Genomic DNA, 15,675 nt, shown 5'->3' with positions numbered 1-15,675 from the left:
AGTTTATCTAAGGTGGCTCCTAAGGAGGAGATAAAGAGGTTGAAGAGTGTAGGTGAGAGAGGTGATCCTTGTGGTACTCCGCAGGGGTTTGCCCATGGCTCTGATTTGGTATCGTTGTATTTTACCCTGTAGGTTCTTGATTTGAGGAACCCTTGTAACCAATTGTAGACCTTGCCTGAGATCCCTATGGCGTCGAGTATCTGTAGTAATAAGGTGTGGTCAACTAGGTCAAATGCTGCAGAGAGGTCAAGTTGTATTAGTATCATCTTTTTTCCTTTACTGATATGTTGCCGGGCTATATCTAGGAGTGAGATTAGAAGTGTTTCTGTGCTATGGTTGGTTCGAAAACCTGATTGTGAGTGGTGAAGTAGGTTATGTTTTTCCAGGTAGTTTGTGAGGTGTTGTGTAACAAGGCCTTCTATTATTTTGACATACATTGGTATTGAAGCGATAGGCCTGTAGTTGGAGGGGTTATCTATTGGGCCCTTGTGATCTTTTATGATAGGAGTGATTATAATCTCTCCTAAATCCTGTGGGAATTGGCCTTCTGTTAGTGTGGTTTGAATCCATAGCATCAAGTTGGTTTTGAATGTGGTGGAGGCGTTTGATAACAGGTAGGTGGGGCAATTATTGAGTTCGCTGGATGCATGGCTGTATTTATTGTAGAGTCTGTTCATATCCGACCAAAGTAGGATTGGGAAGTTGGACCAGCATCTGTCTGCTACGATGGCTTCATCCGTTGTTGGGTTTGTTATTATTTTTTCGAGATGGGTGGGTGTGTTTATGAATGCAGCTCTGATATTTGTGATCTTATTTTTGAAGTGATCTGCTAGTTGGATGGCTGTCGGTGGGTGGATACCTTGAGTGGCCAGGTATGGTTTGGTGTCAGTGAGGTTCCCCAAACCATACCTGGCCACTCAAGGTATCCACCCACCGACAGCCATCCAACTAGCAGATCACTTCAAAAATAAGATCACAAATATCAGAGCTGCATTCATAAACACACCCACCCATCTCGAAAAAATAATAACAAACCCAACAACGGATGAAGCCATCGTAGCAGACAGATGCTGGTCCAACTTCCCAATCCTACTTTGGTCGGATATGAACAGACTCTACAATAAATACAGCCATGCATCCAGCGAACTCAATAATTGCCCCACCTACCTGTTATCAAACGCCTCCACCACATTCAAAACCAACTTGATGCTATGGATTCAAACCACACTAACAGAAGGCCAATTCCCACAGGATTTAGGAGAGATTATAATCACTCCTATCATAAAAGATCACAAGGGCCCAATAGATAACCCCTCCAACTACAGGCCTATCGCTTCATCTGGAAGTCCACAAATTACTGTGACCTGACCCCGTAGGGGCTCGAGGTCTGCTGTCCAGTAAAGACTTTGGCTTATCTTGTACTCTGGCCATAAGATCCAGACCTTTCCCAAAAAGTGAATGTCCCTTAAATGGAAATTTACTCAAGGTTGCCTTAGAGGAAGAATCCCCCGTCCACCGTCTGATCCATAGCATCCTGCGGGCGGAAATGGAATAAGCAAATGTTTTGCTCATGAATCTGAAAAGGTCATACAGAGCTACATAATCAACTCCAGACATTAAAAACTGGAGATCTCTCCCAAAAATAGTCTCCATATCATGGTGCAACTTGGAGCGGCAAGCCCAGTCAACAAAAGACACCGCAGCAGCTGCTTTCACACCTGAGGCCGTGGCCTCAAAGAGCTTCTTATGAACAAAATCCAGCCTGCAGAGCTGGGCATCCTTTAATACCACGCCACCTACACTAAGAAGGGAGGTATACTTTATAACCTGTGCTACCAGTGAATCCATTTTGGGAGGAACAAAAAGCTGGTTAAATTCTGCACCCATTGGATAGAGCTTTGCAATGGCCATCCAAAGGGGCCCCTCCGGGACCTCCCAATGGTACGTGAGCATTTTGGTAATGGCCTGATGAGAAGGAAAATAGGAGGTCTGTGCCTTTCTGCTGTTCATAAGCGAGCACTATGTAGCAGAGGACTTTGCATCTCTATTTTTATTTCCTGGAGGGATTCCATGATCACCTTCAAAAATGTTGAAGACTTAAACAGCCTGCGCACAATCGGGTTCTCCCCAAGATCAGGGGCCTCCACCAGATCCGGCCCACCTAGTAGAGATGAAGCAGCATGCCTGCTACAGAGGGATCCTCTGTAGCACCAAAAGGCCTTGCAAACAGTTTTCAAAAAGATTAAATTTAAATGAAAAGTATCATGAGCAGAAAAGACAGGCTCCTACCATCTCACTTGGACAGAGACAACTGGGAAATTGGAGGACAGCCCAGAGGGATGGGAAGTAGAGCAAAAGAATGTTAATGAAGCTCACACATGTTCAGGAACGGAGGGTTGGTCTTACTAGAAATCCTCATTGCTGTCTATGGGAGACTGTGAGCAGCTATAAGATGCTGGCCACTATTTCAGTCTAAAGATATCCTCACTCCCCCACCTCCCCAACTGGCAACAAAGAGAAAGGAATTTTGGATTTAGCTCACACCTCTTTCAGTTGTAGCTCAAAGTGAATTAAATTCAGGAACTAAGGCAGATGTATAGGGATAATTAACTGAAACAGCTGCTGAATGATGTACCAGGAGTCTTCAATACTACTCCCTACATATTATATGCTCTCCAACCCCTACATCCTTCCCCCCACCTAGGGTTTTCCACTGGCTTCTGATTTTCAAGACAGGTTTCCAAGAAGGAATAGGGTTAATGTGCAGGGAGCAGCAGTTACAACCCTAACCACCCGACTGGGCAGATACATAAGCCATTATGGTCTTTGTCTGCTATTGTCTACTGTTACTAGAGCAAAGTCTAAAAAAAGTGAATGTGCACTAAGCCAATTTTTAACGTCAGGATAATGTGGCCAAATTTCTTATTTTTTGTATTAATGGCCACATGCTAATTTTGTGCACCGCACTCAAATACCACGATTTATATAGGCTGCTGCTCGAGCCACAGTTCTTTACATCTCAGTCAGAAAATTTCTGATAACTTTTATAATAAAAGAATGTTATTATGGAACTCAAGCGCTCACAGTTGTACTGCCATTAGAACACATCTCGGCGTATAACCTTAATGTGAGCTATCATCGGTCCTTTTTATTCTTTTATTAATCTCTTTAAATTTTATTTTTACTGTAACTATTTACTACAACTGTTCACTACAAGAATCTTCTTATATCATTATTGTAATAGTACTTAGCTTGTGAGTAGGTTGACCCTTGAAGCCTTCAGTAATGGTTAGAGTTTTAAGTAAATGAAAAATTGGTTTGAAATAGTATATACGTTTAGTGATCTTATTCTTTATTCTTTGTTGTTTAGTGCTGATAAAATCAACTACAGTGCTCCTGAAGAAGCTCTGTTGTAAATTGAGAGAGCGAAACGGAGATCTTCCATCGTTTCTAGATGGCTGTGTAGTAATTCTACTCACAAGCTAAGTACTATTACAATAATGATATAAGAAGATTCTTGTAGTGAACAGTTGTAGTAAATAGTCACAGTAAAAATAAAATTTAAAGAGATTAATAAAAGAATAAAAAGGACCGATGATAGCTCACATTAAGGTTATACGCCGAGATGTGTTCTAATGGCAGTACAACTGTAAGCGCTTGAGTTCCATAATAACATTCTTTTATTATAAAAGTTATCAGAAATTTTCTGAATGAGATGTAAAGAACAGTGGCTCGAGCAGCAGCCTATATAAATTGTGGTATTTGAGTGCGGTGCACAAGATATTTTTGAAGGAGTTATTATCATTTCAAGATCACACATGCTAATTTTGCCATTAAAACAGATTAGCATATAAGCCCTTACCTCACCCATTATGTAGGTGGTAAGAGCTCACACATGTACCTCATGAAAGACAAATAGGACCTGTAAACCGTATATTATATACTCGTATATTGGCTTTAGATCCCTACTTTGTGTCAAGTTAGGGCAAAAACTTGTATTGAAAAACCTTGCACTGTAACTATGACAAATTGCAATCTGTAAACTGTATATTACGTATGTTAGCCTGTAACCCGTTCTGAGCTCTCTGGGGAGGACATGATAAAAAATTAAATAAATAAGAAAATGTGCTAATTTGGTTAGCACGTGGCAATGCATCTGTGCTGATTAGCACATAACACGCCTAATCTCCGTCCCAGATACAAACTTGTCCCCCCCCCAAAAAAAAATATATATTTTTTTTAAGTGTATGGGTATGCAGGTACAAGACTACCGCAGGGCACTTCAGCACACCCCATAGTACACCATTTTGTGCTGTGATAAGCACATTAGTGCTTACTGTAGCTCTGTTAAAGGGCCTCTAGGTGATAAAAATCCTTGCTAAAAAAAATGTGTTTTTAAGACTCCCAAGAACAGATAAGTATTGGCTTATTCATCCTGTTTTCCATTTGGCACAGAGACTCCAGCACTCTAGTCTCTGATTTGTTATTATTACTTCAGTGTTAAAAAAAAGGAGGAGGAGGGATGGGAAGAAACAATTTTCTGAACTTGCTTCAAAGAAAACACTATCAGTGAATTTGTTTATTTCTTAAGTCTCCGACAGTAGTATGACATTTAACTATCAGCAGCAATTTGCTCAAGGATATAGACAGTTAGTATACATGACATCTGGCCTAAACAAGGAATACCACCCATGGTGCAATCATCTCTGCAGTTTGGGAAAGCTTCTTGCGTTCTTTTCTCTCACTCCCGCCCCTCAACACTCATTGGAACTTCATGAAATCCATATGCTTGAAGAGTAATATTACATTAGTGCTGCTGCTGGCCCGGAACCTTCTCTCCAACGTCAGAATTGACATCGGGGAGGGGGGGGGAAGGCTTGTGAGTCGGCCGCGTGCAGTATGTGAGTTGCTGCACACTCTGTGGCCTTTCCCTGCACGGAGTTGCTGCTGGGGGGGATGGAGCGGGTTGGCTCCGACGAGGTGGCAGGGTCACCTACATACGTCCCCATAGAATTCTTACCATTTATGATATCTTAGGCAATCTTTTTCTAGACTGCGCTAATGTTTTAGAGTTAACACATAGCAATTGCCAAGATTCTAATTTAACTGCTGGAGTCATTTCCAGGATCTGGCCATGAAGCTGATGCAGAGAATAGACACTTAGGCATGGATCCTCTAACCCCCTCTCTACTATGGCGCACTAGCTAAATGCTAACACGTCCGTAGAATATAATGGGCAGGTTAGCGTTTAGTGCGCACTAAAATGGCTAGCGCGCCTTAATAAAAGGACCCCTAAATGCACTATTGTTGGCGGCCACTTGATCACATGTTAATCACATGATGCCACCGTTTAGAGAATCGCAAAAGTAGGCACTGAAAATCTAATATAATAAAGCCCTAAGCGCGCATGCGCACTCCCACCTGCGTGCTCCCATTTTTCGTGTGCTGTAGGCCACTGCAGGTAGGAGTGCGCATGCGTGAGAATCCCCCGAGGCAGATGTCGGCCGCCGCAGCTGTCGGCGGCTGCAGGCCGCGGCGGAAGATGGCTGAAGCTTGGCTGGAGGAGGACAAGGAGGAGCTGCGAGAGCTCCGCAGAGGTAGGAGGCGAGAAGAGAGAGACAGAGACAGATGGATGAGTAGGACATAGGGGCTACTAGGGGGACCAGGAAAGATGGTAGGGGATAGGGAGAGATAGACTTCAGGGAGTGTGGAGGGGGCAGGAGAGAGAGATGGTCTTGGGGAAGGACAGAGGGGGACAGAAAAGGGAAAGATGGCAAAAGAGGTGAAACAGGGTTAGAGAGAAATGGTAGAGGGTGTGAAAGGGGGAAAGGGAGAGATGGAAATGGTAGGACCACCGCTGCTTGGGGCACTGAGGGAGGAAAGGTTGGTACGTCAGGACTGCTGCTGCAGCCTCGGGTAAGTAAAGACCCTGTCAGGAGGGCCAAAAGGGTACAAAGGAAATGGTGAAAGATTGGGTGGTGGGACTGGGATCAGTGAGAGGAAGGGTCCGGGCATGATAGAGGCGGGGCATGGGAGGGGTCAGAGTCGGGGTCTAGGGTTTAGGGTATAGGTGGGGCTATTCTAGCACCCGTTACTGTAATGAATGTAACGGGCTAAAACACTAGTGTAGACTATAAATTGCTATTCCATTATAAAACATCAAGTGTTTCAAGAACTTCCATATATTGTGCCTATGCCTTTGTGCCTTAATTTAAATTTCTATTTTTTCAATATTACCATTTCAATACCACCTAATCAAGTTCGTTAAACAATTCCTTCTGATTCACTTTGTTTACAAAACTTGATTAGGTGGTATTGAAATGGTAATACTGAAAAAATAGAAACAATTTAAATTATTAAGGCACAATGGAGTAGGCACGATATAGGAAAGTTCAAGAAGCACTTGAAGTTTTATAAGGCTGTGGCCAGATCTATAATAGTGAATACAGAAAGGTAGATTTAACTTCATCGAGGAGTATAATCTTTACTCCAGGAGATCTGGCCCCTTATGTTGGGTTTTACTAAACCACGGAAGAGCTTCTTACCGTGGGCTGGAGAGATAAATGCTCCAACGCTCACAGGAATTGAATGAGCATCGGACCATTTACCTCGCTGGCCCTCGATAAGAAGCTCTTCTGTGGTTTAGTAAAAGGAACCCTTAGTTCCTTAGCTTTCCTTCGAATAAACAGTGAGAAAATTAAGAATAGTTCAGAACACGGCTGTCCGCTTGATATTTGGATTGAAGAAAAGCAACCATGTTAGTCCCTACTACAAGCTGCTGCACTGGCTGACTATAGAGGCACAAATAATGTTCAAGTTTTCCTGTATTTGTTTCAAACTGGTATGGGGACTAGCTCCCACTTATCTTCTATCTCATTTTGCGCTATTATAGTCCAACAAGGACAACCAGAAATTGTAACCTTTTTGCATACCCGAGCATCACTGGCTGTAAATACAAATCCTTCGTAGATAGAACTCTCATGTATCAAGCAAGTAAACAGCAGTCTTGGTTAGGCAACTATATTAATGGAGCTAGGTTGACTTATGGCGCCTTCAGGAAAGAAATTAAAACTGCATTGTTCGATAGATTAATCTCCTAAACAGAAGCTACACAAAAAAACCCAAAACCAACAATTGTATTATATCTATTCTTGTATAACATGTCATACTCTTATAATCTTATAATGTGCACATTGTAATTCGCTGACAGTCCAGCACTCTTCGGTGTGAATCGCCTAGAAGTCTTCTGACTATGGCAGTATAGAAGAATAAAGTTATTATTATTAAAATGATCTTTGTTATAAGCAGGATTCAGCAATAGTGCTTTCTATGAAGACAGATGGGAAGATTATCCCTCATTTATAGAAAAACATATTATTATAGATCTGTTGACAATTGATTATCCAAAGAGCCAGAATATCTTACGTAGTGCCTGCAAGCTATCAGACATTCAGGTACTGTAGATATTTTTAGGTCCCAGAAAGGGTCACAGTCAATTTGTACCTGAGCAATGAAGGGTTGTGACTTATTCAATATCACACAGAGCTTCTGTGGGATTTAAACTAGGACCTCCTGGTTCTCAGCCTGCTGCTCTAATGCTTGGCTACTATATAGAAGGTTCTAGTTCAGAATCTGAGCTTGGTCCTGTAGTACATGGTAGTCAAGGCTAGGAATTGTAAAAATAACTTCTGGGAAGAATGGAAAATGCCTGTTAATATTCCTGAAGGAGTTGTTTTTCGTAGACCTGGTAGCAAGGAGGAAGAAGAACTAGAGATGAGGGTACTTGCCCGAAACTGTATTTGTGTAATCAGAGAGTGATTCTGCAAACTTATCTTTAAAGCAAACAACAATTGTGCCTGTGCATTATTAGTGTTAATATGTAATGTATTTCTTCCAGATCCAAAGATGTTGATCTTACTCTATTTTGCAAGCTTCACCTTTTATACAAGTGGACAACCACTGAACAACAAGCTGAAGGGGGAAAATAGCTTTCCAACATATATTTGTAGCATCCCAGGTTTGCCAGGTCCAGCAGGTCCTCCAGGAGCTAATGGATCACATGGACCTCATGGAAGAATTGGTCTCCCAGGAAGAGATGGTAGAGATGGCAGGAAAGGAGAAAAAGGAGAAAAGGGGAATGCAGGTACTAAAAATTAAGACAACTACAGTAAAAACAAAAATCTATGGCATTTGTTGATATGTTTGCTAATGGTCTTCCAGTCCTGAATATAATAAGAATCAGACTGATATTCAAAAGAAGTTATATGTTCACTGGCAGCTGATAAATGCAAAACCTCTCTAATTATTTTTTTTAATTAGACAGAATGTATCAGGCCAAATATCCATATACTATGGAGCCAAGTTTGTAGTAGTCTAAGGGAGGGCTTTGAAATTATCTGGATAGTGGCAATATTCTGCCACCATCCAGAATTTACATAATTTAGTTTAGGCCTGATGTGTAGGGCCAGTACAGTAACTATACTTTCCATATGAGGCTCATTTTCACAAAAGAAAGATGTCCAACAGGCGGCTTAAACTGGCACTTGAACATTTCAATCACCAAAACGTCCAAGTGCTGATTTTCGAAACTTTCTTTGTACATATCATGCTAGGCTATTTGTCTGCAGTGCATCTAACACTCAAAGGGGCGTGTTGGAGGGGCATGTTATGGGTGGGCTTAGGGCATGCTTAGCGCTTGTACATCTTGCAGTAATAATCAAACATTTACCAAGGTGTCCAGGATGCCTTTTAGATGTCTGGAACTAGACCTGTATTAAAAGCATCTATGGGCCATAAAGGTACTGAAATTGACCAGATGACTACTGTCATGATATGACCCCCCCCCCCAAACATTCCCCCAGTGGTCACCGACTCCCTCCCACACCTAAAGATCTAAATTAAACAGTGCATATCTGTCTCTTTAACAGCAGCACCTAGTATGGGAAATCCTAGTAGAGCAGCAAGCAGGTGTCTGGAGTAACGTGGTAGGCAATGTAGTGAAGGAGGAACAAAACAGGGGAAAACAAAGCCACAAATACAAATATGCAAAAGACAGAATGGTAGTATGCCGGTACCTTGCTTTTTTTTCCAAGAAATCGTCCACAAGCATTTTCTGCTTGTTTTTTCCTTAATTGTTTCTGTTGAAGTTTGGCAACACCTTGGTTAGTTGGCACCACGCCTATTCTTATTGGCGTTGGAGGCTCTTAAAACTCCTGAGGCATGCCCGTCAGCTGAAACATGTACATGTTGAGTCATTGAGTCGTTGGATGAACTTTTGTGCTATTGGATGAATAAAGGTTTTTACACTATCAGATGAGTTGGAGGACACTTTCATTAGTGAACATCATTCTGGTTCGGACAATTCCATTCTGTCTTTTGCGGGCAGTGTAGTGAACCATAGGTAGGGGGATCCAGGCCCATATCCCATTCTGGCCACTACATTTATGGTGGAAAGTGTGAGCCTACTATATTGCCATATAGGTGACACATGCAGCCATAAGATTGGGATGGTAGACAAGTGGGAATAGTAGGTTTGGGGAGTGTATTGGAGGGCTCACTATGCATTTTAAGGGAGTTATGCTGAGAGGTTCACTGCAGGTGCCCCACTGCTCTGCTGGCAGGTCTGTGTGGCCAGTCTAGTATAAATGATGGCCCCACCTATGTCCAAATGGCTTGGGGTTTTTTAAAAAAATGGCCAAAAAACTTAGATGTCTAAGTATGTGATTTAAAAAAAAAAAAAAAAAGGTAGACATGGTGATTTTAAAATGGACATTCTATTGCAAAAGCATATGAGTCTTGAACCAGTGGGTTGTTCATCTCTACTTGTGAATTTGTATAGAACAGTGGTTCCCAACCCTGTCCCGAAGGACCACCAGGCCAATCGGGTTTTCAGGCTAGCCCTAATGAATATGCACGAGAGAGATTTGCATAGAACGGAAGTGACAGGCATGCAAATCTGCTCCATGCATATTCATTAGGTCTAGCCTGAAAACCCGATTGGCTTGGTGGAATTGGTATAGAAGACATCATCTACATTTTTTGACTGCCTCCACTATCTCTGCACTGTGCTCTGCTCATCTGTTTCTCCTTTTACCGCAAGTTGAAGGTGTCTTTCTGAGATGCTCTGCAGTGCTCAGTTTTGTTGTTTTGTGGCTTTTTGGTCTCATCTTCAGATGCTTATCGGTGCTATAGAGCAGTGTTTCTCAACTCGGTCCTAGAGTACCCCCTTGCCAGTCAGGTTTTCAAGATATCCACTAGCTATAGTAAGCTTTTGAGCTAACTGAGCATGTGCAGGATTGTCCTAATCCATGAGCCCCCTCCCCTCCTCCTGTCAGTTTCGTTCCTAGCTATAAAAGAGGAGACGAGGGGATGGTGGGTGGGCAAGTGTGGCTGCATTTCCCTGCTGTCTACGAAGAACACCCTGTTTCTCCGGAGACAGGGAGGGGATATGCAGCCCCACTTGATGATGAGTCCCAAGCTGAAGAAGCATATGAGAGGTGGAAAACAGTCTATAATGCAAATAGGTTACATAAAACTGACTGTCCAAAGAGAACATCTTGAGCTAAACTTTGGTCTAAGCAGTAGTGTTAGGTAAAAGTATGTATAGACCAGGTAGCTGCTTTACAAATGTCCTATATTGGACATTTGTAATTGAGTTTGCTGCAGCTCGCAGCCTGTGAGCCCCAATTGAAGAAGGGGCAGTAGCTGAACTTTTGTGTAGAAAAAATGTATGCAACGTGAAATCCAAGATGAAATGGTTTTTTTAGTTGCTGGTTGACCATAGGTAGGTGGATTGTAGGAAATGAATAATTGAGAAGATTTCCAAAGATGGGAAGTTGCTTTGAGGTAAAAAAGCAGTGCGTTCCTGCAATTCAAGGAATGAGGTCTTTCCTCTGCCTCAGAGTCATGTGTCGGTGGAAAAAAGGAAGGCAAAGTGATGGTTTGGTTAAGATGGAAATCTCAAACCACCTTAGGCAGGAATATGATGGCCGATAAAGGCCAAATGGTCTATCTAGTCTGCCCATCCACAGTAACCATTATCTCTTCCTCTTTGTAAAGGATGCCCAAAAATGTGAACGTCTAACCAGCGCTCAGCACTACTCAACGCGATTCTGCAAACTATATCTACTAGTGCTGCCCGATTCAGGGAAAAAAATTTCGATTCGATTTGATTCAGCCTATTGAATTGATTTTTTGATTCGATTTTCCTACCCAATTGGGTGTTTTTTTTAAATATCCTAGTGGGTTTATTTTATAGCCTCTTCACCCCATTTACCCTCTCCTACCCACACTGGCGCTGGGGTGTAAACAAAATAAACAAACAAAAAAGATTTTTCTTCTCTCTATTAAATCCTAGCTCACGTTTGCGGTCTAACATCAGCTCTGGCAGGATACACATTTCAAATCTGACATATTGTAATTACAAAACAGAAAATAAAATTATTTTTTCTTCCTTTTGTTGACTAGTCATTATTCAAATCATGTTGGTCCCAGGCTCTGGTTGTCTTCTGAAACTCACTTGCCAGGGTCTTCTGCTCATTTGTCATTTTCTTCTTTCTCCGTACTAACCATCCATCTTCCATCTCTGTCCTTCCCTTCCATTTTCTTTCCCTCCACAGGAGGTCTGGCATCTTTCCTTTTTCCGTCTCCAACCCTGCAGCTGCAGTGATGGACCCCACTATCCCCAGATCCACCATCTCTCCTTTTCTCAACCACCCTTTCATCAAGAATCTCTCCCTCCTTCCCCACCACCCCAGGGTCCACCAGCTCTCCCTTTCTCTTCCCAACTTCCCTCCTATCTAGTATATCTATCCCCCAACCCCCCTCCATACCATCCCTTGTGTCCAACTTCTCTCCCTTTCTGTTCCTTCCCTCTCTAAATCCCATTGTCCACCATCTCTCTCCCTCTCCTCTGATTTTAGATCCATTATTTCTTAAATCTGACCCTTTAAGATACTGGTAGGCAGCTCTTTTCTTTTTTTTTTTTTTTTTTTTTTTTTGCAGAAAGGGTGTAATGTGGGTGACTCCACTTGTAATTTTTGTCACCAGCTATATACATTCTGAATTGTCACTGGTGCAAACTCTTTGTGGTCAAACCAATCTACAAGGCATATCACCAATCTACAAGGCATATCACCAATCTGGCCATATCACCACCACACAAATCATAGTGATCAGATTTTCTTTCGAGATGTATACAAAGAGCTTTTCTAGTTGATACAAATGATAAAAGCTTTGTCTGAACTTGAAGAGATCAAAGTAAATGAATGGGTCCCAAGCTTTCTAGTCTGTGATTTTTGGGGCGATTCATAGTTTCAATAAGGATTTTGATGTCAGGATTGGTCATCCATTCTAGAAGCTTACGAAGTTTGTTCTTTTTGCTCATTTTTTAAAGCTGATGTAGGGGAGCAATCAATTCATGTAAGCAAGTAGGACAGATCCCGGAAGTGTGGGCAGGAATAACTTAGTACAGGACCAATTATGTTTTTTTCCATGGATATTTATGGTGTTAGCAATACTGTTAGAATTCACAGAAAGGGCACAGAACAGACAGTTGCATTACTATCATAGGGAAAGAGGGAATACACATAGGAACAGCATAAGCCCTATTACCAGCCGAGATGCCGAAGGTGCACGAGGCAGGCAAGCAGAGATGAGTATTAATACCCTGGGACTCCGATTAGATGATACTCACAAGAGGCCAGAGCAGGAGGTGCACACGAAGCTTCCTACGGTGATGTCAATGTACGTCACCCCGCGATGCTCACACTCAAAACAGTGGCGGTTGGGCAGGCTGGAACCCAGCTCCCGTATTTGCCGACCCCAGACCTCATCCTGCTCCTTCACAGGCTTCTTCACCATAACTGCGGTGAAAGATAACAGGGGGGGGGGGGGGAAATGCAGAACCATCTCTAGACTAGGCCCCCTTCTACTAAACCGCGCTAGTGTTTTTTTTATTGCTGGGAGACGCGCTGAATGCTGCACGCAGCTCCCGACGCTCATAGGAACTCTATGAACTTCGGGAGCAGCATGCAGCATTTAGCACAGCTCCCAGCAATAAAAACCACTAGTGCGGTTTAGTAGAAGGGAGCCTAACCTTAATTCACCCACCGTTTCCCTCACCAGCCTTGAGCCACAATAGGAAGCGAGGGAACTAACCCGCCCACACGACCACCCACCAATCACCTACCAGCTCTCTCCCCATAGGGGAAGTGAGATGGCGAGAATAATACCCACTCACACACCTCAGATACAATCCGTGTCACGCATAACCCCACCTTGAAGCAACAGCAGCCAATCCATGGGCAACAAATTAGCGAAGTTGATTTTTTAAAAAAGGGAATCGATTCACCCGAAATGAATCAATGAATCGATTCAAATCAGAAATTGGGCAGCACTAGAGACTACTGAGGATGTCCAAACCACGCCTAACTTTAGGTGCACTTTGCAGAATCAGGACCTCACTGTCAGAGGCCTGTAGCAGGGAAGACAACCCTTTTTATCAGGGCACCTACGTAGACAGTATGCACTAACACTTTTGTTGTGTTCCTGTTGGCATTGGTTTTCTTTAATGATAGTTGTTTAAGAGTAGTACAGATTTGGCTTTATCAATGAGTTCCCCATGCCCCTCGTCTTTCTTTTTTCCTGTTTTAGTGGCTGTCAACTACTTTGGGACAAACTAAGGAGTAGAGCACAGTGCAGAGAAAGTGGAGGCTGAGCCAGAAAATGTAGATGATGCCTTCTACACAAACTCACAAGTAAAAGCGAATAACCCATTGGTTCAAAACTCATATGCCTTTCTACTAGAAAGAAGATTATTGAGGTAAGAATCTAATCTTCCTTTTTCTCCTCCCGATTTTTGAACGCTCTCTTCAAGACATCCAAATCGGAGCTAGATGCACTATCAAAAATGGCCCTCCACACTAAATATGTATTAATTTTCAGTGGCAGAATAACACATATCTTAAATGGAAGAGACCTTATGTTAAATACAATCAATATCTTTACGAGGAGACTTGTCTTATTTTCCAGCAGTTTTATTATAAATATCCAAGCAAAAAATTTTGGGGTCCTTTTACTGAGGCACGCTAACCGTTTTAGCACACGCTAAATGCTAACGCATAGACTATAATGGATGCGTTAGCGTTTAGCGCAGGCTAATATTTGACACGTGCTAAAACGACTAGCGCACCTTAGTAAGAGGACCCCTTTATGTAGATACCTGGAATCAAAAGTGCTGCACTGATTCTGGGTCAATACAAACATGATAAGTCTTTGTGTTGAATGTGCCAGCCAGTGCTGTCAGTTCTGTGTAAATTTTGTTATGCTTTCCTATCCTATTTTATGATAATGGCATTCTACTCTAGATGTAGACCTTGCATTGTATACCATTTTCGGTGCCTTTTTAGGCAAATAATTGAATAAAACAGAAACGTAAACATGTACTGACTTTCTCCCATCAGTTACTGTCACGTCTCTTAACCTGTTCATTCTATTCATCCTCTCTCATATTCTTTCAGCTCTTTGAGACTGACTCACTCACACTCAACTGTCCCCTCTGATGCCTCCTTTTCGTTCTGATTCACTCTCACCCCCAATCAACCACCTGCATGCTATCCCCTCCCAAAACCCTCTCTTGATCTTTCTCGTGTAATTTTCCCCATAGCCTCTTCATGATCTTGCACACCCATCCCTCCATGTACGTCAGTCACTTTCTAACCCTTTCCCTCTCTAGTCACCAGAACTGACTCATTCTCAACCTATCAATACCCCAGCTCCTCTCCTCACCACCTCTAGCCATGCTATCTTCCCTCCCCTTTTGCCACCTTCAGCTTTCTCTTGTACATTCCCTCCTTTACCACCTCTACCTTACCCAACCCCATAAGCATCTCTGGCTCTTTCATTCCCTCACTCCCTTCCCCACTGCTGGCTTTCTCTCATACATGAAATCCTCCAACTCGCTCTCATCTCCTACCTTCTTTATAAAGGGGATGGGACTTATATACCGTCTTTTTGTGTTACTTATTCAAAGCAGTTTACAGTACTTATTTTGTACCTATAACAATTATCATGCACCATTCTGTCCTGATCTACTCTCACCCCTTAAGTTTCTGCCTACCCTAGCCTAGGTCCATTCTCACCTGTTGCTAAACACAAGACACTGCAGACCTGATGGCTTAAAAAGATTGACAAAGATGGCAGAATTTGCCTTATCCTCACCTAAACCCAACTTTCTACCTCTTTTTCCCCAATATTTACTTTTTGGCACAACAGTCCTTTTTAGCATTAGGCCCTTCTCATTTCTTCACTCAGAGAATAGTTAAGCTCTGGAACGCATTGCCAGAGGATATGGTAAGAGTGAATAGCGTAGCTGATTTTAAGAAAGGTTTGGACAAGTTCCTGGAGAAAAAATGTCCAAAGTCTGTAATTGAGAAAGACAAGGGGGAAGCCACTGCTGCCCTGTATTGGTAGCATGGAATATTGCTACACCTTGGGTTTTGGCCAGGTACTGGTGACCTGGATTGGCCACCATGAGAACAGGCTACTGGGCTTGATGGACCATTGGTCTGATCCAGTAAGGCTATTCTTATGTTTTTATGTTCTCCGGAGAATAGAAAGCTGGAAAGGTATTGAAGGAAACATCAGAATCAGGAGGTATATGTTCAGTGGAGTAGA

At 42.5% G+C, this 15,675-nt stretch overlaps 1 protein-coding gene across 2 annotated transcripts in view; it reads left to right on the top strand.

Moving 5' to 3' along the window:
- Positions 1-15,675, top strand: part of C1QTNF7 (C1q and TNF related 7) — a 100,397-nt gene that overhangs the window by 68,568 nt on the left and 16,154 nt on the right. For both annotated transcript variants that reach the window (XM_033948930.1, XM_033948920.1), the window contains exon 2: positions 7,898-8,143. In XM_033948930.1, coding sequence (XP_033804821.1) covers positions 7,906-8,143 — 238 coding nt within the window. In that variant the 5' untranslated portion in view covers positions 7,898-7,905. The remainder of the gene's footprint in view (positions 1-7,897; positions 8,144-15,675) is intronic.

The sequence above is a fragment of the Geotrypetes seraphini genome, chromosome 1 (genome assembly GCF_902459505.1).
Source record: "Geotrypetes seraphini chromosome 1, aGeoSer1.1, whole genome shotgun sequence".
In the NCBI taxonomy this organism is placed as follows: domain Eukaryota; kingdom Metazoa; phylum Chordata; class Amphibia; order Gymnophiona; family Dermophiidae; genus Geotrypetes; species Geotrypetes seraphini.
Note: the sequence above shows the minus strand (reverse complement) of the source record. Positions and strands in the feature narration are given on the sequence as shown.